Source organism: Theropithecus gelada, chromosome 1 (assembly GCF_003255815.1).
Source record: "Theropithecus gelada isolate Dixy chromosome 1, Tgel_1.0, whole genome shotgun sequence".
In the NCBI taxonomy this organism is placed as follows: Eukaryota; Metazoa; Chordata; class Mammalia; order Primates; family Cercopithecidae; genus Theropithecus; species Theropithecus gelada.
The window spans coordinates 60,979,565-60,998,040 of NC_037668.1; the positions used below are offsets into that span (position 1 = coordinate 60,979,565).

General features: G+C 49.0%; 1 protein-coding gene across 2 annotated transcripts in view; it reads right to left on the reverse strand.

The window, feature by feature from the left end:
- PHC2 (polyhomeotic homolog 2) overlaps window positions 1-18,476 on the reverse strand; it is a 115,662-nt gene that overhangs the window by 31,003 nt on the left and 66,183 nt on the right. For both annotated transcript variants that reach the window (XM_025382939.1, XM_025382949.1), the window contains exons 6-9: window positions 18,242-18,328; window positions 16,822-17,134; window positions 4,971-5,386; window positions 4,538-4,703 (exon numbers count right to left, since the gene is read on the reverse strand). In XM_025382939.1, coding sequence (XP_025238724.1) covers window positions 4,538-4,703; window positions 4,971-5,386; window positions 16,822-17,134; window positions 18,242-18,328 — 982 coding nt within the window. The remainder of the gene's footprint in view (window positions 1-4,537; window positions 4,704-4,970; window positions 5,387-16,821; window positions 17,135-18,241; window positions 18,329-18,476) is intronic.

Consider the following 18,476-nt stretch of genomic DNA (forward strand, 5'->3'; position numbering starts at 1 on the left):
GGGAGCGCGGGCGGCGGCCGGGGTTGCGCGCGCGCGCGCGGCGGGCGCTCGAGGGCTGCAGCCGCCGCGGAGACAATGCGGCGCGTCTGGGACCGCTCCCGCGGCCGCCTCTGCCGGGGGCGGGGCGAGGGCGCGGGGCGGGGCGGGCCGCGCGGCGGGGCGGGGCCGCGGGAGGGGCGGTGCGGACACGGGCCGCGCGCTTCCTTTGTGCGTCGAGCCCCGCCTCGCGCCCTCCGGAAGGCGGGTTAGGGACGCCCGGGGCTCAGCTTAGGGAGGCGGGCGCCACGCCACGAGGAGGCTGCCCTGGCCCCCTGCACAAGTGCTCTTTGGCGGGGCGGCCCGCGACTCCCGCCTTGGACCGTTCACTCCCTGAGGGGCCTGGGGGGCTTTCAGAAGACTAATGACCGCCAGTCACCGAGAGCTCAGTTCGTGCCAAACCCAGCTCGCACTCTCCCCACTTATTGTTCATAACGACCCTACAAGTCATTCTCCTTCCTACTGGGAACCGAGGATCAGAGAGAAGTCATGGCCCAAGTGCCCCGGTCACACCTCTATGAGCGGCCTCCGGCTCGCGGCAGAGGCTGATTGAGGAAGTGGGTTCAGGCGGCCCGCCGCGCCTGACACGCCGCGCCTGACACACAGTTGGAGTTCTCTTCCCCAAGCGCACCGGGTGAACCTGCGCCGTCGTGGCGAAGCGTACTCATTCAGCTCGCGCGCGAGGGGCTGCTGGGGTAGAGAGAGGTGCTGCATGACACAGTCCCCACCCTCGGGAGCGCGAGGCGCAGGACGGTGCTGGACCCATGCCAGGGACTTCATTCTTGACTTCCCTCTATTCCCAACATGGCCCCATTTTCTTGCCTTCCTTAGTATTCATATTCGTTCCCTGCCTTTCTTCTCCCCCTACCCCTTTCAACTCTCAGGCCTCATCCCATCTTTGTTTACATTTATTTTACATTCCCCGAATATTTACTTAACTCCCTTTCTCCTCTATTTTTCAAAATTTCAACCCCCCTTTTCATTAATATTCATATTCCCTTCTCCTCTGCCTCTGCATTTCTTACACTTATATTTTGTTTTATAAACTAGGGTAACACAGGATTGTATCCTCAACTCCTGTTCCCTAACATGCGCACACTTTCCTGCCTCCCTCTCTTAAGTTCCACCAGTTCTTCCTGGAATGCTCTTTCCCCAACTTTGTATGTCCAGGTCCTACCTATCCTTCAAGGTCCAGACTCAAGAACAGCAGTTGGCAAACTTTTTCTGCCAGGGACCAGAGAGTAAATATTTTAGACTTTGTAGGTCATACGGTCTGTCGCAACAACTCATTTCTGCTGTTGCCGCAGGAAAGCAACTACAGACAATATGTACATGAACGAGTGTGGTTGTGTTCCCATGGAACTTTATTTATGGGCACTAGAATTGGAATTTCAGATAATTTTCATGTATCATGAAATATAATTATTTTGATTTTTTTAAAAAAAATTTAAAATGTAGAAATCATTATTAGCTTGCGAGCCGTACGAACACTGGCAATGTGATGGTTTTGGCCATTGGGCTGTAGTTTGCCAACCTCTGCTCTAGAACGATGCCTCATCTTCCCTGAAATCTATCCTGATAATCTCTAGTTGGCAGTAACTTTTCCTGTTTTGTAGCTTTTAAATGACTCACCTCAAATCAGTCTATGGCATTTATCGCATTTTATTTTCTATTGTAATTTTTTTCCTGTGCATTTGTCATCGTTCCCAGTAGACCTTCAGCTCTTGACTGTGTTTCTCTATGTGCTACCTCCCTTCCCACAGTGCTTTGCACAGAGTAGGCATTCACACATACACAGAATGGGCGAGGCCCAGTGGCTCACACCTGTAATCCCGGCACTTTGGGAGGCTGAGTTGGGCAGATCACCTGAGGTCAGGAGTTCGAGACCAGCCTGGCCAACATGGCGAAATCACGTCTCTACTAATAAAGTACAAAAATTAGCTGGGCATGGTAGTGTGTGCCTGAAATCCCAGCCGCTCGGGAGGCTGAGGCAGGAGAATCACTTGAACCCGGGAGGCAGAGGTTGCAGTGAGCCAAGATCATGCCACTGCACTCCAGCCTGGGTGACAGAGTAAGAATGCATCTTAAAAAAAAAAAAAAAGACATACACAGAGTGGATATTTAAGTCTTGGGTGGTTGACAGTTGTTTCCACTGTGTAAAGCTTACTTCTGTCATGAGATAGGACCTCAAGAGGAGGATGCTTGTTTGTATATCACCATGATTAGATTTCAGAAAGAAAATTTTGAGAGCTTTATGGAGAAGAAAGGCAAATGTGAGTTCATTTAGGGGTTTCTGGATTACAAACACTTGAGCAAAAAATGTTGATTACCACTGTTCTGGAGATGGCATGAATCCTCAGTGGGGTCTCGTATGATACTTCTATTAACAAATTGGTAAAAGGCAAATAAAACTCGCTATATAATTTACAGGTGGCAAAGTTAAGCAGAGGAGTTAGTATAATGAATAGCAGAATTCAGATAGAAAAGATTCGTGCCCCACCACTTGCTTTTTTCTATGCCTCAGTGGTCTTACCTTTAAAATGAGGATAAAAGTTGCTACCTCAGAGGGTTATTGTCAGGATTAAATGAGGAAATTTAAATGTGTAAAGTCTAGCAGAGAGGGCTCAATAAATATTAACTAGTAACCATTACTGTTTTCTTGCTAGGCTAGAACTATGGGCCAAATTTACAAGATAACACTTAACAGATGTAAGCAATTATATTTTGGTTCAACTATAAATTATACAAGTTCTAGACTAGGGAGAGCTGGCATGACAGCAGTTCCAGGTAAGATGAAACCTCAGAAACAAAAATGAAACCCAGCTCTCTGGAATTCAGGTGACAGTGCTCTGTGAACAACAGTGTCATTCCTATAGCGTCGGAGAGTTCACGGGGGCCATTTGTGCACCATCCTGATGAAGGAAGGTGAGGGAGTGACTACTGTAGGAGTCAGAGTCATGGTGCTGCCCTTTCACAGCTGCAGGACCTGGAGCCCCTCGGCTTTTGTTTCTGCCTCTGAATGATGGGGACAGTTCTACTTATGTCCTAGGGCTGTCGTGAATGAGTAAACGACTTGGAACAGTACTCAGCATATAGTAGGTGTAGTTCCTCCCTTCCATAAAACATGGATCTAGGGAACAGCCCTGCCCCTGAAACAGGCTTCTAAAGACTAGTAGCTGTTTATATTTGGAATTAATGTGCTTAATTTTGGGGAGCAAATGTTAGGAAAATTAATGAAAAGGTAGAATGTAGATAGACAAGCCTGACCAGAATGGTGAGAATGGAGGTCTTGACCTGTCATAAGTAAAAAATGAAAAAAAGTCTCAGATATTTAGCCTGGAGATTTTCTCTTTTTTAATGGGGGGAGAGGCAAGAGACCGTCTGACAACTGTCTACAAACACTGTATAAGATGGACTCTTACAATTCACAAGACAGAATCATGACCAATGCTGGCAAATTCCAAGAGAGCAGGTTTGACTTCACTTGAAAAGCAGCTTTCTGATAATTAGAGCAAATCTACAGTGGAATGGACTGCTGTTCAAAACCCCTTCTCATCTGCAAGTGTGCAGAGAGAGATGACCTCCTTCCCATCCTTTAATTTTCCTGCTGTTCTTTCTCCATATTCTTTTCCTTGATCCTGCTTCTGTTCCTTGTAGAACCTTTGTACCCTTCTTGCCCTGCCTTGTGCTAAGGTATTTTTTTCTTATTTCTCCATCAACTTCCAAACTCTTTTTCTCTTGGCTGTCCCCCACCCCGCCTCAGCAAACACAGCACAATGACTGGAACTGCCTCCCTGAGTTGCAGGTGGTCCATGGCTCAGAATGTCACTGAGATCTGGGCCAACAGTGCTGTGCAAACTGGCAGAGAGGGGAAGGGAAGCAAGCAGATCTTTGCAGAAGGCGGAGGTACTGCCGTGCCTCTCCCATCCAGATGAAGGAACCCAGCAGAGTCTCCTGAACCTCAGGAGGGGAGAAGTCCACTTGTAACTGAGCCCACACAGACAGATGGGGATCCCAAAGCTGAGCACAGTTTCCTCAGAGATGCTTCCTGTGAGCTGAACTCATTTGAGTCCCCTTCTGCCTCTCCCTGGCATTTCCCTTATTTTTGAGATATGGTAGCTGTTTTGCCATATTTCCAATATCAAGAACCCCCTTTCATACCAAAGGAAGCAGAGAACTGTGACAACTGGCAACCTGCCTCCACTCTGCACTTGGCATATGTCTATGTGGATGCATCTGACACCAGTGACATGCAGGCAGGCCCCAGTGTCTGGCTCTAGAACTTTCACCTCTTCTTTCTCCACCCTCTTGCTCTAATATCTTCGGTGTCTCCCTTTATTTCTGGTTCATCTTCTCACATCCCTCCTCTGTTTCCAACCCCCCAGCTTCCCTGCTTGTAATAGTTTGCCTTCCCATTGCAAATGCTCAAGTGAAATGTGCCAGGGCATTGCAAGAAAGGCCAACTTTCTCCCCTCCCCCAGAGCCCCACTGTGCTTCATACCGTGAGCTGGGGATGACTGGATGTTAGGGCTCTTGGGTACAGGCAGGCCACCAGGCATGGCAGTGACAATAGCCTGCTGATGTGGTGATGGGCCAGACCGAGTCTCAGGCACACTCTTCTCCCCTGGTGCCGCTTCTTTCCAGTCATCAGGAACACACTGCTGGGGCTGTCAAAGGACAGGACAGAGAGAGGGGCCTCTCAGAAATAGCCTTTGCGTTCTTGAATACTTCCCTGCTTTCCGTGGAGCTTGGGAAGCAGGCAAGGACCTTAAGATTCAGTCATCCTCAAACTGGGGAAAGCCCTCTCTTCCTTCTTGGAATCCCCAAAGATGATTTCACCCGTCAGCCTACCCAGAAGCACTTCTTGAAGGGGCTGTGGGGTCGTCCAAGCTGTGGCCGCCCCATGTGCTCCCTGGACCTTGGGGCTGGCTTACCACTGGTGAAGCAGGCTGCAGTTGTAAGATGACGGCTGAAGTGTGCTGGAACCTGCGTTGAGGGGTGTGGGGCACGCCCTCGGGATGTCCATTCTGAGGCCCAGCATCAGGCGTGGGAGGGTGACACTGCTGACTGCTGCCAGGCTTGTGCAGGTTGGCAGTGGGACACTGGAGCGGCAGGGCGGGTGTAACCGGGCCTAGTGGCATGGCATGGGCCTCTGAGCTGGGCTGGAGGGCCACGCTTGGAGAGACGGAGGCAAGCTGAGGGTGGGGCTGAGCTTGGAACCCAGGCCGTGATGGCTGGGGCGGTGGCTGCTGCTGTTGTGGCTGTGGCTGCTGCTGGATCACAAATTGGGGCTGCAGGTGCTTTGAGGATGGCTGTGGGAGGAGCTGGTGTGGCTGCAGCTGAGCATAAGCTGAAGGGGGAAAGGCCAGGTTAGAGAGCATGGCTTGATCTTCTCTTCTGCTGTCTTCCAACTCTGCCCCTCCCACATCCAAATAAAAATGGCTTCCCAAATTCAATGTCTCTTGTTTTCATCCCTTTCATTTTTCACCCTGAGCCTGGCCTGCTCATTGCCATGGCCTAACACATTCACTCTATTCCTGCTTTCCTCCTTTGCTGGAGGAACACTGGGCTCTTTAAGCTGTCCCCCACCCCCAACGCTTAACTCCTCACAACTCAAAACTCACCTCCTCTGTGAGGCCCTCTTTGGCCATTCTGGCAGTTCAGAGAAATACTGGATTCTAAGTGAGGCATGCTGTCTCTCTCCTCCGCACCCTTCATCTGCTGTTCTCTGTACCTGCAACAGCTACAGCCTCTCCACCACCCAACGCAGCTCTGCATGGCTAGTCCTCATCCAGCCTCTGGCTCTGCTCAGACGAGGCCTTCTCCAGGAAGAGCCAGTAGACAATGGTAGTTATTGGATCCTGGCATCAGGCAGACCAGGGCTGGGTTACTGGTTCCCTCTGTTATATACCAAGGGACCTGGGACTAACTACTCTCTGGGCCTCACGTTCCCAATCTAAAAATTAAAAATATAATTTCCGTACAGAAGTTGTTAAAAGGATGAAATGAGAAGAAAATGACAGAAAAATGGCTTAATGTGCACAGCACAGTGCCTGGCATGTAGTCATATTCAATCATTTCTAGTCATAACTATTATATCAGTCTGGTTTAGGTTCTCAAAGTATCCAGGGTCTACCTCTATCATAATAATGCTTATTAAGGTGGGTTGTAATTGTTTCTTATCTATCTTCCAGATCATGACCTCCTTGTGGTCAGAAACTTCATGTATCTCTCTCCAGAATCTAACACAGTGCCTGACAGGAATTTATTTTTTGCCATGTGTTGCTATACTAGCTTTCCCTCTTCCATTTTAAGCTGGCTGACTCTTTGAGGTGAGAATTCTTATATTTTTTAGTAATTCCTTCAGTGTCTAGCTCATGCCTTGTTCAGAGTAGGGATTCATGAAATTCAGCTCAGAGATTGTCTTTACACAGATCACCCTCTGGCTAGTGCCAGGCCAGCCTAGGACGAAGCAGCTCAGCTGAATCTGTCCTGTTTAAAAACTGCCCTCTACAGAGACTTCCCCGGCTGGAGAGCTAGCCAAATGCATGGCAGGCCACAGCTGGAGGCCAGCAAATGGACTTTTACAACTAAAGCCTCAAGCCAGTAAGGATAAAGGCGAATTCTGGGTCCTGAGCTCACATTTTAAAAGGATTCTGTGATGCAACGGATGCAAAGTAAGCAGGTTTCAAACTGAGTTAGGGGAGGTGTCTTCCTTCTTGAATTTTTGTCTATTCACATGCAAGTTTTGAATGGTCTCATCCCAGCCCGACATGGAATTCCAAGCAGAATTCCAATAGGATTTGAAAGGACAGAAATAAGACATGTTACAAAGCAAAAGCAAAATGGGTCTTGGTGACTGTCTAGTCAGAGAGAGACGGACTATGGATGGCCCACAGGGGTTTAGTATGGAGGATACTGAATGACGGGTTTGGGAAACTTGGACACCAGTGTGATGTTGAGGGAAGTGTGTTGGGTTTGGGTTGATGGCAGAACCTTTGTGGAAATGCCAGCAGGCATTTGGTAATTATAAACTGTCCCTGACCCCAGTCTAAGCCATGTCTCCTTATCTCACATTGAATAGGTCAGAATTTAACAATCAGGCACTTTTGAGAAGGCTGTTGATAAGGCACCTGGGAGACACTGAAGAAGCCACACAGGACTTTGTTAGGCGCCCACAGCCAGAACGATCTGCAAATGATGGGCGTCGTCACTGCAAATGCAACCAAAACTTTTTCTCCCTTAATGCAAAATCATGGATTCCTGCCACTGGAATGTGGAATCATTCTTAGGGGCTGCCCATGTGAGGTGGGAGCTGGAGATGGTCCAGGTCAGGGAGGCTGAGAGGATCAATGGCATGCCCCAGTACTTGCTGGCTGTGTGGCCTGAGACAAGGTACTCTTCTTTCTCAGGGCTTCAGAGTTTAACCTGTGAAAGAGGAGGTCTGGGCTAGGTGATCACATAAATCTCTTCCACATCTAGAATTTGATTGAGTGGCTATAGCAGGAAAGTAGTTTACAATTCAGGGTTAATAAGGAGGAAAAAGGGTTACAGAGGGAAAAGATTCTATATCTATACAGCATAAACACACAGTTGTTTTCCCAAAAGACCAGGAAAGGGGACTGTTGTCCTGGCTTCTATTCCTGTGCTTCCTCTCCTATCCCATTCTCTCCCCACCCTGTGCTGCTCATGGAAAACTGAAAGCAATTGTTTTAGGATAAACTAGGCTACTATACACCAAGGGTGGAAATCAAGCTCATAAGGCTTGAATCAATTCATATAGATCAGGGTATATATTAATACATCCTTAACTTTTTGAGATTAATAAAAACAAAGATCATGATTTAACTCCAGCATTATCCTGGATCAAAAAAAAAATCCTTTTGTTTAGAGTACTGCAGTAAAGGGTCTTCCTGATTCCAGTTTCTTCTCTCTGTAATCCAGCTTAGAGAGTGCAAACTAATCTTCCTAGTGCACAGATCTGATCTCTCACTAAAAACTGCCAGGGACTCTCCTTTGTCTACAGTTGTCTAAAGCCCCTGGCAAGAATTCAGGATCTCTTTTCAACATAAACCACCCTTGTAATTTTTATTATTTATTTGACCCAAGCAATCTTTACTATTCACTGTACCCTGTACAGAGTATATGCCTTTTCTCATACTGTCTAGAGTGCCACAAATCAAATTCTAGTCACCATTCTCTGGCCTTTACAGCTGACAGGACTTTCCCCTTTCTCTGAGATGACATTCAGGCTGCTTTGCTTTGCACTGCCCTCAGAGAAGCAGTGTGCCCAGAAGTCAAGTATGAGCTCTTGAGCCAAAATGCTTGGATTTGAATTCCAACTCTGCTGCTTACCAGCTGTGTGACATGGGGTGAGTGAGTTACTTGACCTCTCTGTACCTCTGTATCATCATCTTTATTTATTTATTTATTTATTTATTTATTTATTTATTTATTTATTTATTTTTGAGACGGAGTCTCGCTCTGTCGCCCAGCCTGGAGTGCAGTGGCCGGATCTCAGCTCACTGCAAGCTCTACCTCCCGGGTTTACGCCATTCTCCTGCCTCAGCCTCCCGAGTAGCTGGGACTATAGGCACCTGCCACCTCGCCCGGCTAGTTTTTTGTATTTTTTAGTAGAGACGGGGTTTCACCATGTTAGCCAGGATGGTCTCGATCTCCTGACCTCATGATCCGCCCGTCTCGGCCTCCCAAAGTGCTGGGATTACAGGCTTGAGCCACCGCGCCCGGCCATCATCATCTTTAAAATAGAGGTAAGGGTTATACCTATCTCAGAGTTATTTCAGTAAGTGACTTATTTCTTTTGGTAGGCAGAATTTATGTGAGTCATTTGTTTCCTCCAAAATATCTTGAATTTAGTAGATGCTCAATCAATACTGCTGAATGAATGAATGAATGACAGACAACATGGTGGGACTTGTTTGTCCTACAAAACTTGTTCTCAAGGCTTCAAATATTCAAGAAACAGCTCAGTGTCCCAGAAATGCTGGGACTCTTGCCTCAAAGTATATGGGAGCTGCAAGCATACCAGCTACAGTTGCAGGACTACTTATGCACTCATTTTCCTAGAAGTCTACTATAATTGATTAGAGTTTGATGTTACCTGGCCTACAGGCAAGGAGAGTATGCCTGTGGGAGAGGAATGGCAGATCTTTTTACTAGCCACTACTCTTAAGGGAAGATATACTTTCAACCATTCATTCACTCAACAAACAACTTATTAAGCACCCACCACACACCAAGTACTATGGTTGGTACTGGCTAAAACATGGTCCCTAGAAGAGATTACAGTTTAGTAAAAGAGACAGATGGTAGACAGATACTCTCAGCATAATTTGGTAAATATTATGATAGGCGATAAGCACAGAATATTGAGAACACGCAAAAGGGGATTCAGCTTTGGAAGGAGAGCAGAGAAGGTTTCCCAGAGTAAGTGTTTAACATGATTCAGAGTTAGGAAGATGACAAAAGGAACAGCATTCGGGAAGACTCAGAGGCATAAAATACTGTGGGGAATTCAGGGGTCTCCAGGTCATCATGTATAGTTGAACCCCAAGGTGTCTAACAGAGAGGAGTCAGAAGAGGAGGCAGTTTTTGGCTGAGTCTAAGTTATGCTAGCACCTTCTAGGGGCTGCTTATCCCTAAAGATGTTTCATGTGATTAGGCTTCAGGAGGGAACTAAGGTTGGGGTTGGCTCTAGAGGTCAGTGCTCCGCATACACAAGAACAGACAAGGAAGCTCCTTTTGGAAAACTCTAAAGCAATAGCCACACAAATTTTCCGTGATGCATTCCCTTGGCTTGGGGTCGGGAGGAGTTTGATAGGGGAAGTAGAGCTAAGGGAAGTTTCCCTGTAAGAAACTTATAAAATGGTGTTGGGTTGCCAGCTGCAGGGGCACTCTGTGATAGTCTGATTATGCTTGAACGTTTTCAGGCCTCTTCTGCAGTCCTCTGGAAAAACTACCAAATACTGGCTATGTACAGGATTCTTTGCTAAGCAGCTTGGAGCATTATAAAAGAAACTGTTATCTGCATCTCTGCCCCTAGCCTGCCCTTGGCAGAGGATGGCAGTATAGCATAAGTGGATAAAGGCCTGGGTTTTAGAGTCAGTCAGATCTGGGTTTAAATCTTGGCTCTGACACTGATAGGCTGTGCAATCTTAGATAAATTGCTCAACCTCTCTGTATCTTGACTTGCTGTTCTGTAAACGGTGATACATACCACATAGTTGTTAGTATAAAATGGAATATTTTGTTTAAACCACAGAGATTCACTGCCTTTGCTCAACACTTGGTACCTAGTAGATGCTCAGTAAATGGTAGCTATTCTTAAAATACTATCTGTTACTGTGTGTTGCTTTGAACTTCTCAAAGAATTTTTATCATTTAAATCTCATTTATTTCTAACAAGAAGCCCATGAAGCAATTGAGAAGTGTTTTTATTTTACAAGCAAGAACTGAGAGTAGTTTCCAAGTGACTTGTACAATGCAGTAAGTGAAGGGAAACTTGACTTCATTTGACAGGTGAGGCATGGTGCCTTGCATATTACAAGATGCTGATGGCCAAGTGAATAACAAAAGTCAGTAAGGACGAGCGAGTACAGCAAGCCTAGGAGTATTAGTTGCAGGCAGTTGGGAATTCTGGAGGCAATCTTGGAGACATGGACAACAAAAGGGGATTGTTATGCCAGGAGGCAGGGAGGGAAAGGGCCAAGAAAGTCACAAAGGGGTAGGAGTCGGAGAGAGAGACAACAGCATATTTGCTTGGCCATAACAGAGGGTCTGCATGAGGACACCAGGAGCAGTCAGAGAGGTGCAGTGGGCAGTGGGGGGAGGGTCTTGAAGGTCCCCCACGGAGTCAGATAGTCAGAAGTCATTAACATGATATTTAGTGAGCCCTTACTATAGACTAGGCATTCCAGCTGATCAAGGAGGACGTAAAGACACAGTGAACTTTTTTTTTCTTTTTTTTTTTTTTTTTTTGAGATGGAGTTTCGCTCTTGATGTCCAGGCTGTAGTGCAATGGCACGATCTCGGCTCACTGCAACCTCCGCCTCCCAGGTTCAAGCAATTCTCCTGCCTCAGCCTCCCAAGTAGCTGGGATTACAGGCATGAGCCACCACACCCGGCTAATTTTTGTATTTTTAGTAGAAACGGGGTTTCACCATGTTGGCCAGGCTGGTCTCAAACTCCTGACCTCAAGTGATCCACCTGCCTCGGCCTCCCAAAGGGCTGGGATTATAGGCATGAGCCACTATGCCGGGCTACAGAGAAGGTTTTTAAACAAGAAGGAAATAACAGTCTCTGAGGGAGATAATTCTAGCAGTTGTGAGTAGGATGTCCTGGCGATCAGTTAAGCCTCATCCCGTCAGCAGGCCTTAAGTAAAGCAGGAAGCCAAAACAAGAGGAAATGTCATCAGAACCTGGTGACAAACTGGTGACAAGCTGGGTGGTGATGGAGCGTGGGAATGAGGGAGGGTTTTCTCTGTGCCAGTCACTTGTGCAGGCCATCTCAGTCATTTACAGCCTGTGGGAAATATAATCACCTCTGTTTTACAGATGAGGAAATGGAGGTTTACAGAGCTGAAGTAACTTGATCATAGTCATTAAACTAATAGGTGATGAAACTGGGGTCTGAAACCAGGTTAACTCCGAAGCCCACTGCTTTTCCCACTGTAACGCTCTGCCTCCCTGGTGGCTCTGACACCAACAGGCTGTGCAATCTTAGATAAATTGCTTAACCTCTCCGGATCTAGACGTGCTGTTCTGTAAACGGTGATACATACCACATAGTTGTTAGTATCAAACGGAATATTTTGTTTAAACCACAAAGAGGTTCACTGCCTTTGCTCAATGCCTAGTAGATGCTCAGTAAATGCTCAGTAGTATTTAAAAATACTACCAGTTATCTGAATGTGAAGTCAAAATAACTCTGTGAGTCTGGGGTGCAGGAGGACCTTGCAATTGTGGACAGTGCTCAGGATACGGTAGAGGGGCCCTTTCCAGAGAGGAAGATGCAGGGTTTTTGTTTTACAAATTCTCCAAATTAAAAAAAAAAAAAAAAAAACTTGTATGCAGGTGGGGTGATGTCTATCCTATAGATAGCTGAAATGTATGGGGAGAAGGGAGGAGGACAGGGATGGATGTGTATTAGGAAGTCACTGGCAGACAGGTGGTGGATGTCTGAAAGGTATGAACCAACAAACTCCTCTGTGAGTGAAACACAGGCCACAGGACTGAGTTTTAGGAGACCCACAGCTAATGGCAGAGGGCAAGGGAAAAGGAAGGAGGGTCCCACTTACACACACAGATGGTCACACGCGCACACAGCCACTCTGGGCTTAGGTGCTTCCCAGTGCCAGCTGAGATCCTCTTCCTCCTGTTCCATTCTTGAAACTTACTCATTTTTCAAAGCACAAGTCAAATTTCTGCAGCCCCCATTAGAATTTAAACTCTTGTTCATCTCTTTAATACCCATAGTGTTCAGCGTAATGTTTGGCACATAATAGGTGCTAAATGAGTATCTGTTGAGCCACATAATTAAAGGGACAAATGGTTTGGGGATGACAGTGACTCTGAGCCATACCTCTTTCATTTGTGAAATGGAATAATCACCATTAAGATTAAGTGAGATATGTAGGTAAAGCATTTAGTACGGTACGTGGAACATGGCTGTTCTTTAACTGGTAAGTATTATTATTAGTCCACAGCAACCGGGGAAATAGTCTAATAGAAGCCTAGCATGAAGAATTTTGGGAAAGAAGAAACATCCACCAAGGCCAAGTCCCTTTGTGTGTCAGTCGGCTTTCTCTCTCACACATACACGCACACAAGCTCGTATGCACAGGGAAAGATGTTAAGCAAAACATAAAGCTCCTCCACTGATAGCCTATATCATCTGGATTTTTCTCCCAACATAAAAAGAGATTCTTAGTCATCTAAATTTGGTGCTACCGTGGATAGTTGAAATGACCTCCATGGCTGGTTCCATGGTTTTAACATCAAAATCGCTGGGGATTTCTAGCGGATGACAGTCCCACCTGTATGCTTTGGTTTTTATTGGATTCCTTAGGTAAAAGTGTGCTTGCAGTTTGGAGGCTGCTTTGGGAGGGAAACAGGGTGCCCAAGAATCCTAGAATCAGCAACATCGCGTTGTCCAGCCTATCGCAGACAGAAATCACTGCCCCTGCACAAAACGCTCTCTGTGTTCAAACAAAGCAGCTGTGTGGCCTTCCAGCAGAGTTCTCGCTCCTCAGCTGAGACCTGAGGCGGGCTGAGGATGCAGAACAAAGACCTGGCATCTGGAGGCCCAGCTGGGTGAAAGGGCCCCAGCTTTTCAACAACCCGACAGTTCCCTTTTATCACAGCGTATCCCTCCTGGTCAGCAACTTTCTCCTCACCTTTGGGCCTGAGTGTGCACCCAAAGCCAGGAGTTTATCCACTAGAATGAGAACTCCAAAAACCAAGTCTCCTATCTGGGGCTGTGGCCCACTTCCTTAGGACTCGGCTTCCCTGGAGGCCAGGCCCAAGGGACCCCTGCTGCCTGCCTCTCTTCTGCCCTCCGTTGCTCAGTCCTCATGTCAGTGAGAAGGGCAAGCCAGGCCCTTCTCCTTCCCCTCCAAAGCCCAGCCTCTCAGGCTCTGTTCTCCGCCCCTTACTCCCCTCCCCCACCTGATCCCCCACCCCTTTTCTCGGCATAAGGGACCTTTTCTATTTGCAGAGCCTAAAGAAGCTGGTTGCCAAGGTGACAGGAGCAGGAACAGCAGGGAGCTTGCCATGGGGGAGGGGCTTTGCCCCCAAACAGCTGTCAGTGGGAGCAGTCCCAGCTGGGACTGGAGGGTCTGCCTGCTCTGGGAGGAAGCAGCCCCCAGGAGAACACATTCCTCTCTGCCATACCCCCCTGCCCCCCCCCCCCACCCGACTACCCCACTGCAAGTCTCCACTGGTTACTTTCCCTGGGGGCAGCCAGCCAGCCAGCTCAAAAAATGCTCCAATAACAAACAAAAAATGCGTGCACGCTCGCTTGCTTTCTCTCTCCCAGACACACACACACACCACACACACACACACACACACACACACGCATGCTCAAGCACGCTGTTCTCTCCTGCTCTCAGATCCCTTGGTTCATTGACAGTGGGTTGGCTGGGCAGGAGGCCAGAAGTCACCTCTGCCCAGGGAACTGTGTAGCCCAAGACAGGTGCTGCTCCTGGCTGCCCTGCACTAGGTCCTAAGAATGATTTCAGTCCTTTTTGTCCAGGAGCCCTGAGAGGATCTTCCCCTACTAAACCTCCCCAGCTGCCTTCCATCTGGGAGGTGGGAGTCGGGGAGCGCAATCTCCAGGCTTACAGAGAGGAAGGGGTGGGAGAGAGGAAGAATGAACGGGATAGTGGGAGGCAGAACAATGCAGGCCCACTGCTTTGTGTCTCTGGGGAGAGGTTCTTTGTGGGACTGCAGCTCACTGCTGCTCCAGAGAAAGTTCTGTGAAGCCACTGGTCTCTGCACTGCATTCTAGCCAGGCACTGTTAGGCTTAGGCCCTTGGGCCTCAAGCCTGTCACCTGTTGGTGTTTACCTTTACATGGGGTCTCCACCAGACTCTGCAAACCCTGAATAGGCTTAGACCTCCCCAGACTCTTTCAGCTTTGGGTCAGAAACAGGAAAGGCTGAGGAGGCCCCAGATTACTGTAAGAAGTGAGAGGGACAATCTGGCTTGAGATGAAGAATAGTGTTTGACTTGGCCCCCAGTCCTGCCACTTACTACTTAGGTGACTTTGAGTGCGTGACAGCTGTAGTAAGCTCCTGGAGAACCTCTCTGAGCTTCAGTTTGCTCATCTGTAAAATGGATAAGGACACCTACTGGACAGGGATCTTTACAGGGTTTAAAGAAGCGTGATGCGTACAACTCAGGGCACGTTATCTAGCACATGGTGGACGTCCTGTGAATGCTGGTCCCGTTTCTGTCCAGTTTTCTTGAGAACTGAGTTGCCTAGCAGCCTTAGGAGGAACCCAAGAACTAGTCTTTCTTTTCAACAGTGTTAGAACTTGGGGTGCTGGCTTAGATTTAGAAAGAGGTTACATTTCGGCCTGGGCCGGAAGGAGGTTCTCAGGAAGGCTTGAGATGCAGATAGTCCTCCAGGGCATATGCAGATTGAACGAGAAACTAGAAGTGCCCATTTGGGGTCTCAGCTCTAGTCCAAGCTGCTTTCAACGCATTGAAAGAGCCCCCAGTCTACCCTTCTGAGCCTGACTTTCTTTTTCCATAAAAGGAAGAGGCTGGGCCACTTTCTGGAGAAAGCCATGCCAGACAGTGAGAAACATCTGAAGCCACAGGGCCGTGAGGCCTCCGTGGGGAGGCGCCTTTCTTGGCTCAGCGGTGACTGCTGGAATGCAGCGACTGACCCTTTGCCCCTGGGTGATTTCTGAAGCCTCGAGAAGGTGAATGAGGGATTTTGACCTCGTTTCCTCCTAACTCAGTGCCATGTGCACTGCTTTGCTTTTCTCTGCCTGGGAACCTTCCCCACTCTGTCTGTCGGGTCACGTGCTCATGCCGCAAGGCTCATGTGCAGTGTCCTCTGAGGGACGGCGTCTCTGACCCATTCTGCCGGCAGGCAGCTGACCATCTGTGCCCACACTGTGCCTGGTACTTAGTCCTAAAATAGAATTTATGAAGTGGAATGGATTTGCTTCTATATCTGGCTCCCTTCTTTTGACTGCACACTCCTTTAGGGAAAAAAAATCCTATCCTATTTTGCCAAAGATGTATTGAGATATATTCTTAATGTATTTTCTCAAGAAAAAGACCTGCAGGTTAGATTGGATGGTAAAATGGTTTGAGAGAGGACTGCAGTTAGTGGTTGTCTCAGGGATGCGATCAGCGTGACTCTCTCTTTAATGCAAAGCCGTGTGCTCTGCCACTCTATTTATTTCTATGGTAAAATAGCGTGGTCTTGTTGCCTAGACCGATAGGCCTGGCTTCTTGGGCTCTTGGCAGATGTTCCCATGAAAGATTGCCTACAATGGGCAGCATGCGGATAGTTTTAGTAGGCAGGGAAAGGGGTCTAGCAGGGCATGTGGATTCACTGGACCTGCCTCACAAGCAAGCTCCTAGATTTATTCTCAAGTGTCACCCTCACTGGCAAGCCTTTCCTAGCTCCTCTCCTCAAGGCCAGATAGCTCCTCTGTTCTGACAGCGCTCAGAGCTTAGATCTATTATGGCATATGCACTGCACTTATATCTGTCTCCCCAGCTAGACTGTGGAGGGCAGAACCTGAGTCTCATTTATCTCTGCACACCTAGAATTGGCAACATGACTGGCAAATACTAATCAACAAATGCTTGCTGAATGATGAGAAAAAGTAAACTTCCTACATTCCCATCTCCCTGTCTGGTTCTCACATGCTTCTGGCTAGCCCCTGGCCTTTTTGCTGAGTCTTGGAGAATTTCAAAATAGTTCAACCGCCCGCCTCCAGCCACTCCAGGTTGTGCCCACAGCTCCAAAGCTATGGCTGTGTACCCTGATTCATCGCTGTGCCCACTGTGCAGAAGGACTCCTTTATTCCAGCTGACATGGCTGCCCTGCATAAAGTTAGACCAGAAGCATGGCACAAAGCCAGGAGCTGATGGACTCTTCCAGACAGGGAGGGAGAAGAGAAAGACCCATGGCTGGTATCTTTGCAAATCCATGGGAAAAAGGAAAGTCTGAAAGTCTCCTTCTGACTCATGGCCCTGGGTTTTCTGGGAAAGGATTCCTGCTTCCTGAAGACCTTACCTGGTGCAATGAGGGGGTGGGCAGCCACAGCAGGAACCGTCCGGCTGAGCCCAGCCCGGCCCTCCATGCTCCCTGGCACACTGCTGTTGCCATCTCCTTTCTTGAGTGGCTCCATCACACTGTCAGCTATGCCAGGCTTGGCACCTGCGGGGGAAGCCTGAGCAGTATTTCTGCTCTGTGCTGGGGTAGGCAGAGGTTGGCTACTGCCTGGCGTGGGTTTCAGGGCCAAGCTGGGCAGGACAGGCTGAGTGGGGGTGGGGCCCGAGGCTGCTGCTGCTGGCGTCTGCTGTGTTCGGAGGGTCAAGTTCTGTACCTGGAAAAGAGGGGTCTGTGGGAGTCCAGAGAATGTGGTAGGAGCAATGCCAGTACACAACTAAGAGGGAGAGAGGGATGGATCCAGGGATGGCTGAATAGAACAGGAGGTTGTCAAATCAGAGAGAGAGAGAATGCGTTAGGGGCTGGAAGAGGAACCAGAAGCACGTGGAGTTGCTAAAGAAGGCCAGAGAGTTCACTGTGACTGCATCCAGCAGCAGAAGAGGCTGAGTTCTGAGAAAGGCCTGCTGCCCAGCTGGGCGGGCAGGGGTGGGGAGGCAGGGCTCTGTCCCTTCTGTTGACCTCCCTCCTCCCCTACACTTTCAGGACTGGATGCACACCACCCAGAAATAATTCCCAGCGTCGGGGAGCATGGGGCTTCCCGCACTGGAAAAGGCCAGGGCAAAAGTGGAAGTTAACTGACCAGCAAGGTCACCAGGCAAATAATCTTGTCTCAGAATAAGGTTGCCACCGGCCCTTCCAAGACTGCCGGCATGCTGACTCAGCCTGGTCCCTGGCGCCCTCTGCTGGACATATGGAGGCTGTGCCAGACTGAAAATCCTGCTAACAGCCCTCTCCCATCGCCCTCCCCATTCTGTAGATGAGGATGGGGAGAGGCGAGTGGTAGGGGTTCCTTCCGCCGCTGCCCACAGAATCTTCCCAGCCACAGTAGTATCTGTGCACTCCTAGCAGAGCAGGACATGTCTCTGCTCCCTCTTCCACGCCATTTTTCTCGAGTCCTGGCAGCGGTACCATGTGTAACCAGAGTGGGACTTTCCACTTATGGAGCAGCAGCAGCCAGACCAGCAATCCTGGGGCAGGTGTAAAGCATGGAGGGTAGCACAGCCCAGCCCTCCCTGGCAATCATGCTGGCCTCAGCAGGCTGCCCTCTGGCTCCTGACCTGTGTTTGAGGGAACAAAACAGAGCCAGGAGGGGCCGAGGCCTTCTGGAGGAGGGTAGACGCACAGGCCTGGGGGCACTGGGGTGTCCTGTCTCCCGCCTGCTTTCCTAGCTGATCCCAGCCTCTCCTTGTGCCCCTCCCCAGTATCAGTGCCCCTCTACGGGGGTGCCCACCCCCCTGCCCTCCCACAAGCATGGAGTCCTCACCTGGGCGGGGGTGGGGGGCCGGGCGGGGGAGCCAGTGCCGAGCTCAGGCTGCACAGTAGCGACGGTGGCCGTGGGCGTGAAGATGAGCTGAGGGGACAAAGGAACAGTGCCGCCTAGGCTCCTAGCTACCTGCACCAGGTTACCTGGCTGGGCCTGGAATCACAGGAAACGAGGCGCCTTTTACCTGCCCAATGTGGACTCAGCCACAGGACACAACTGTTTAGCCCAGGACCAG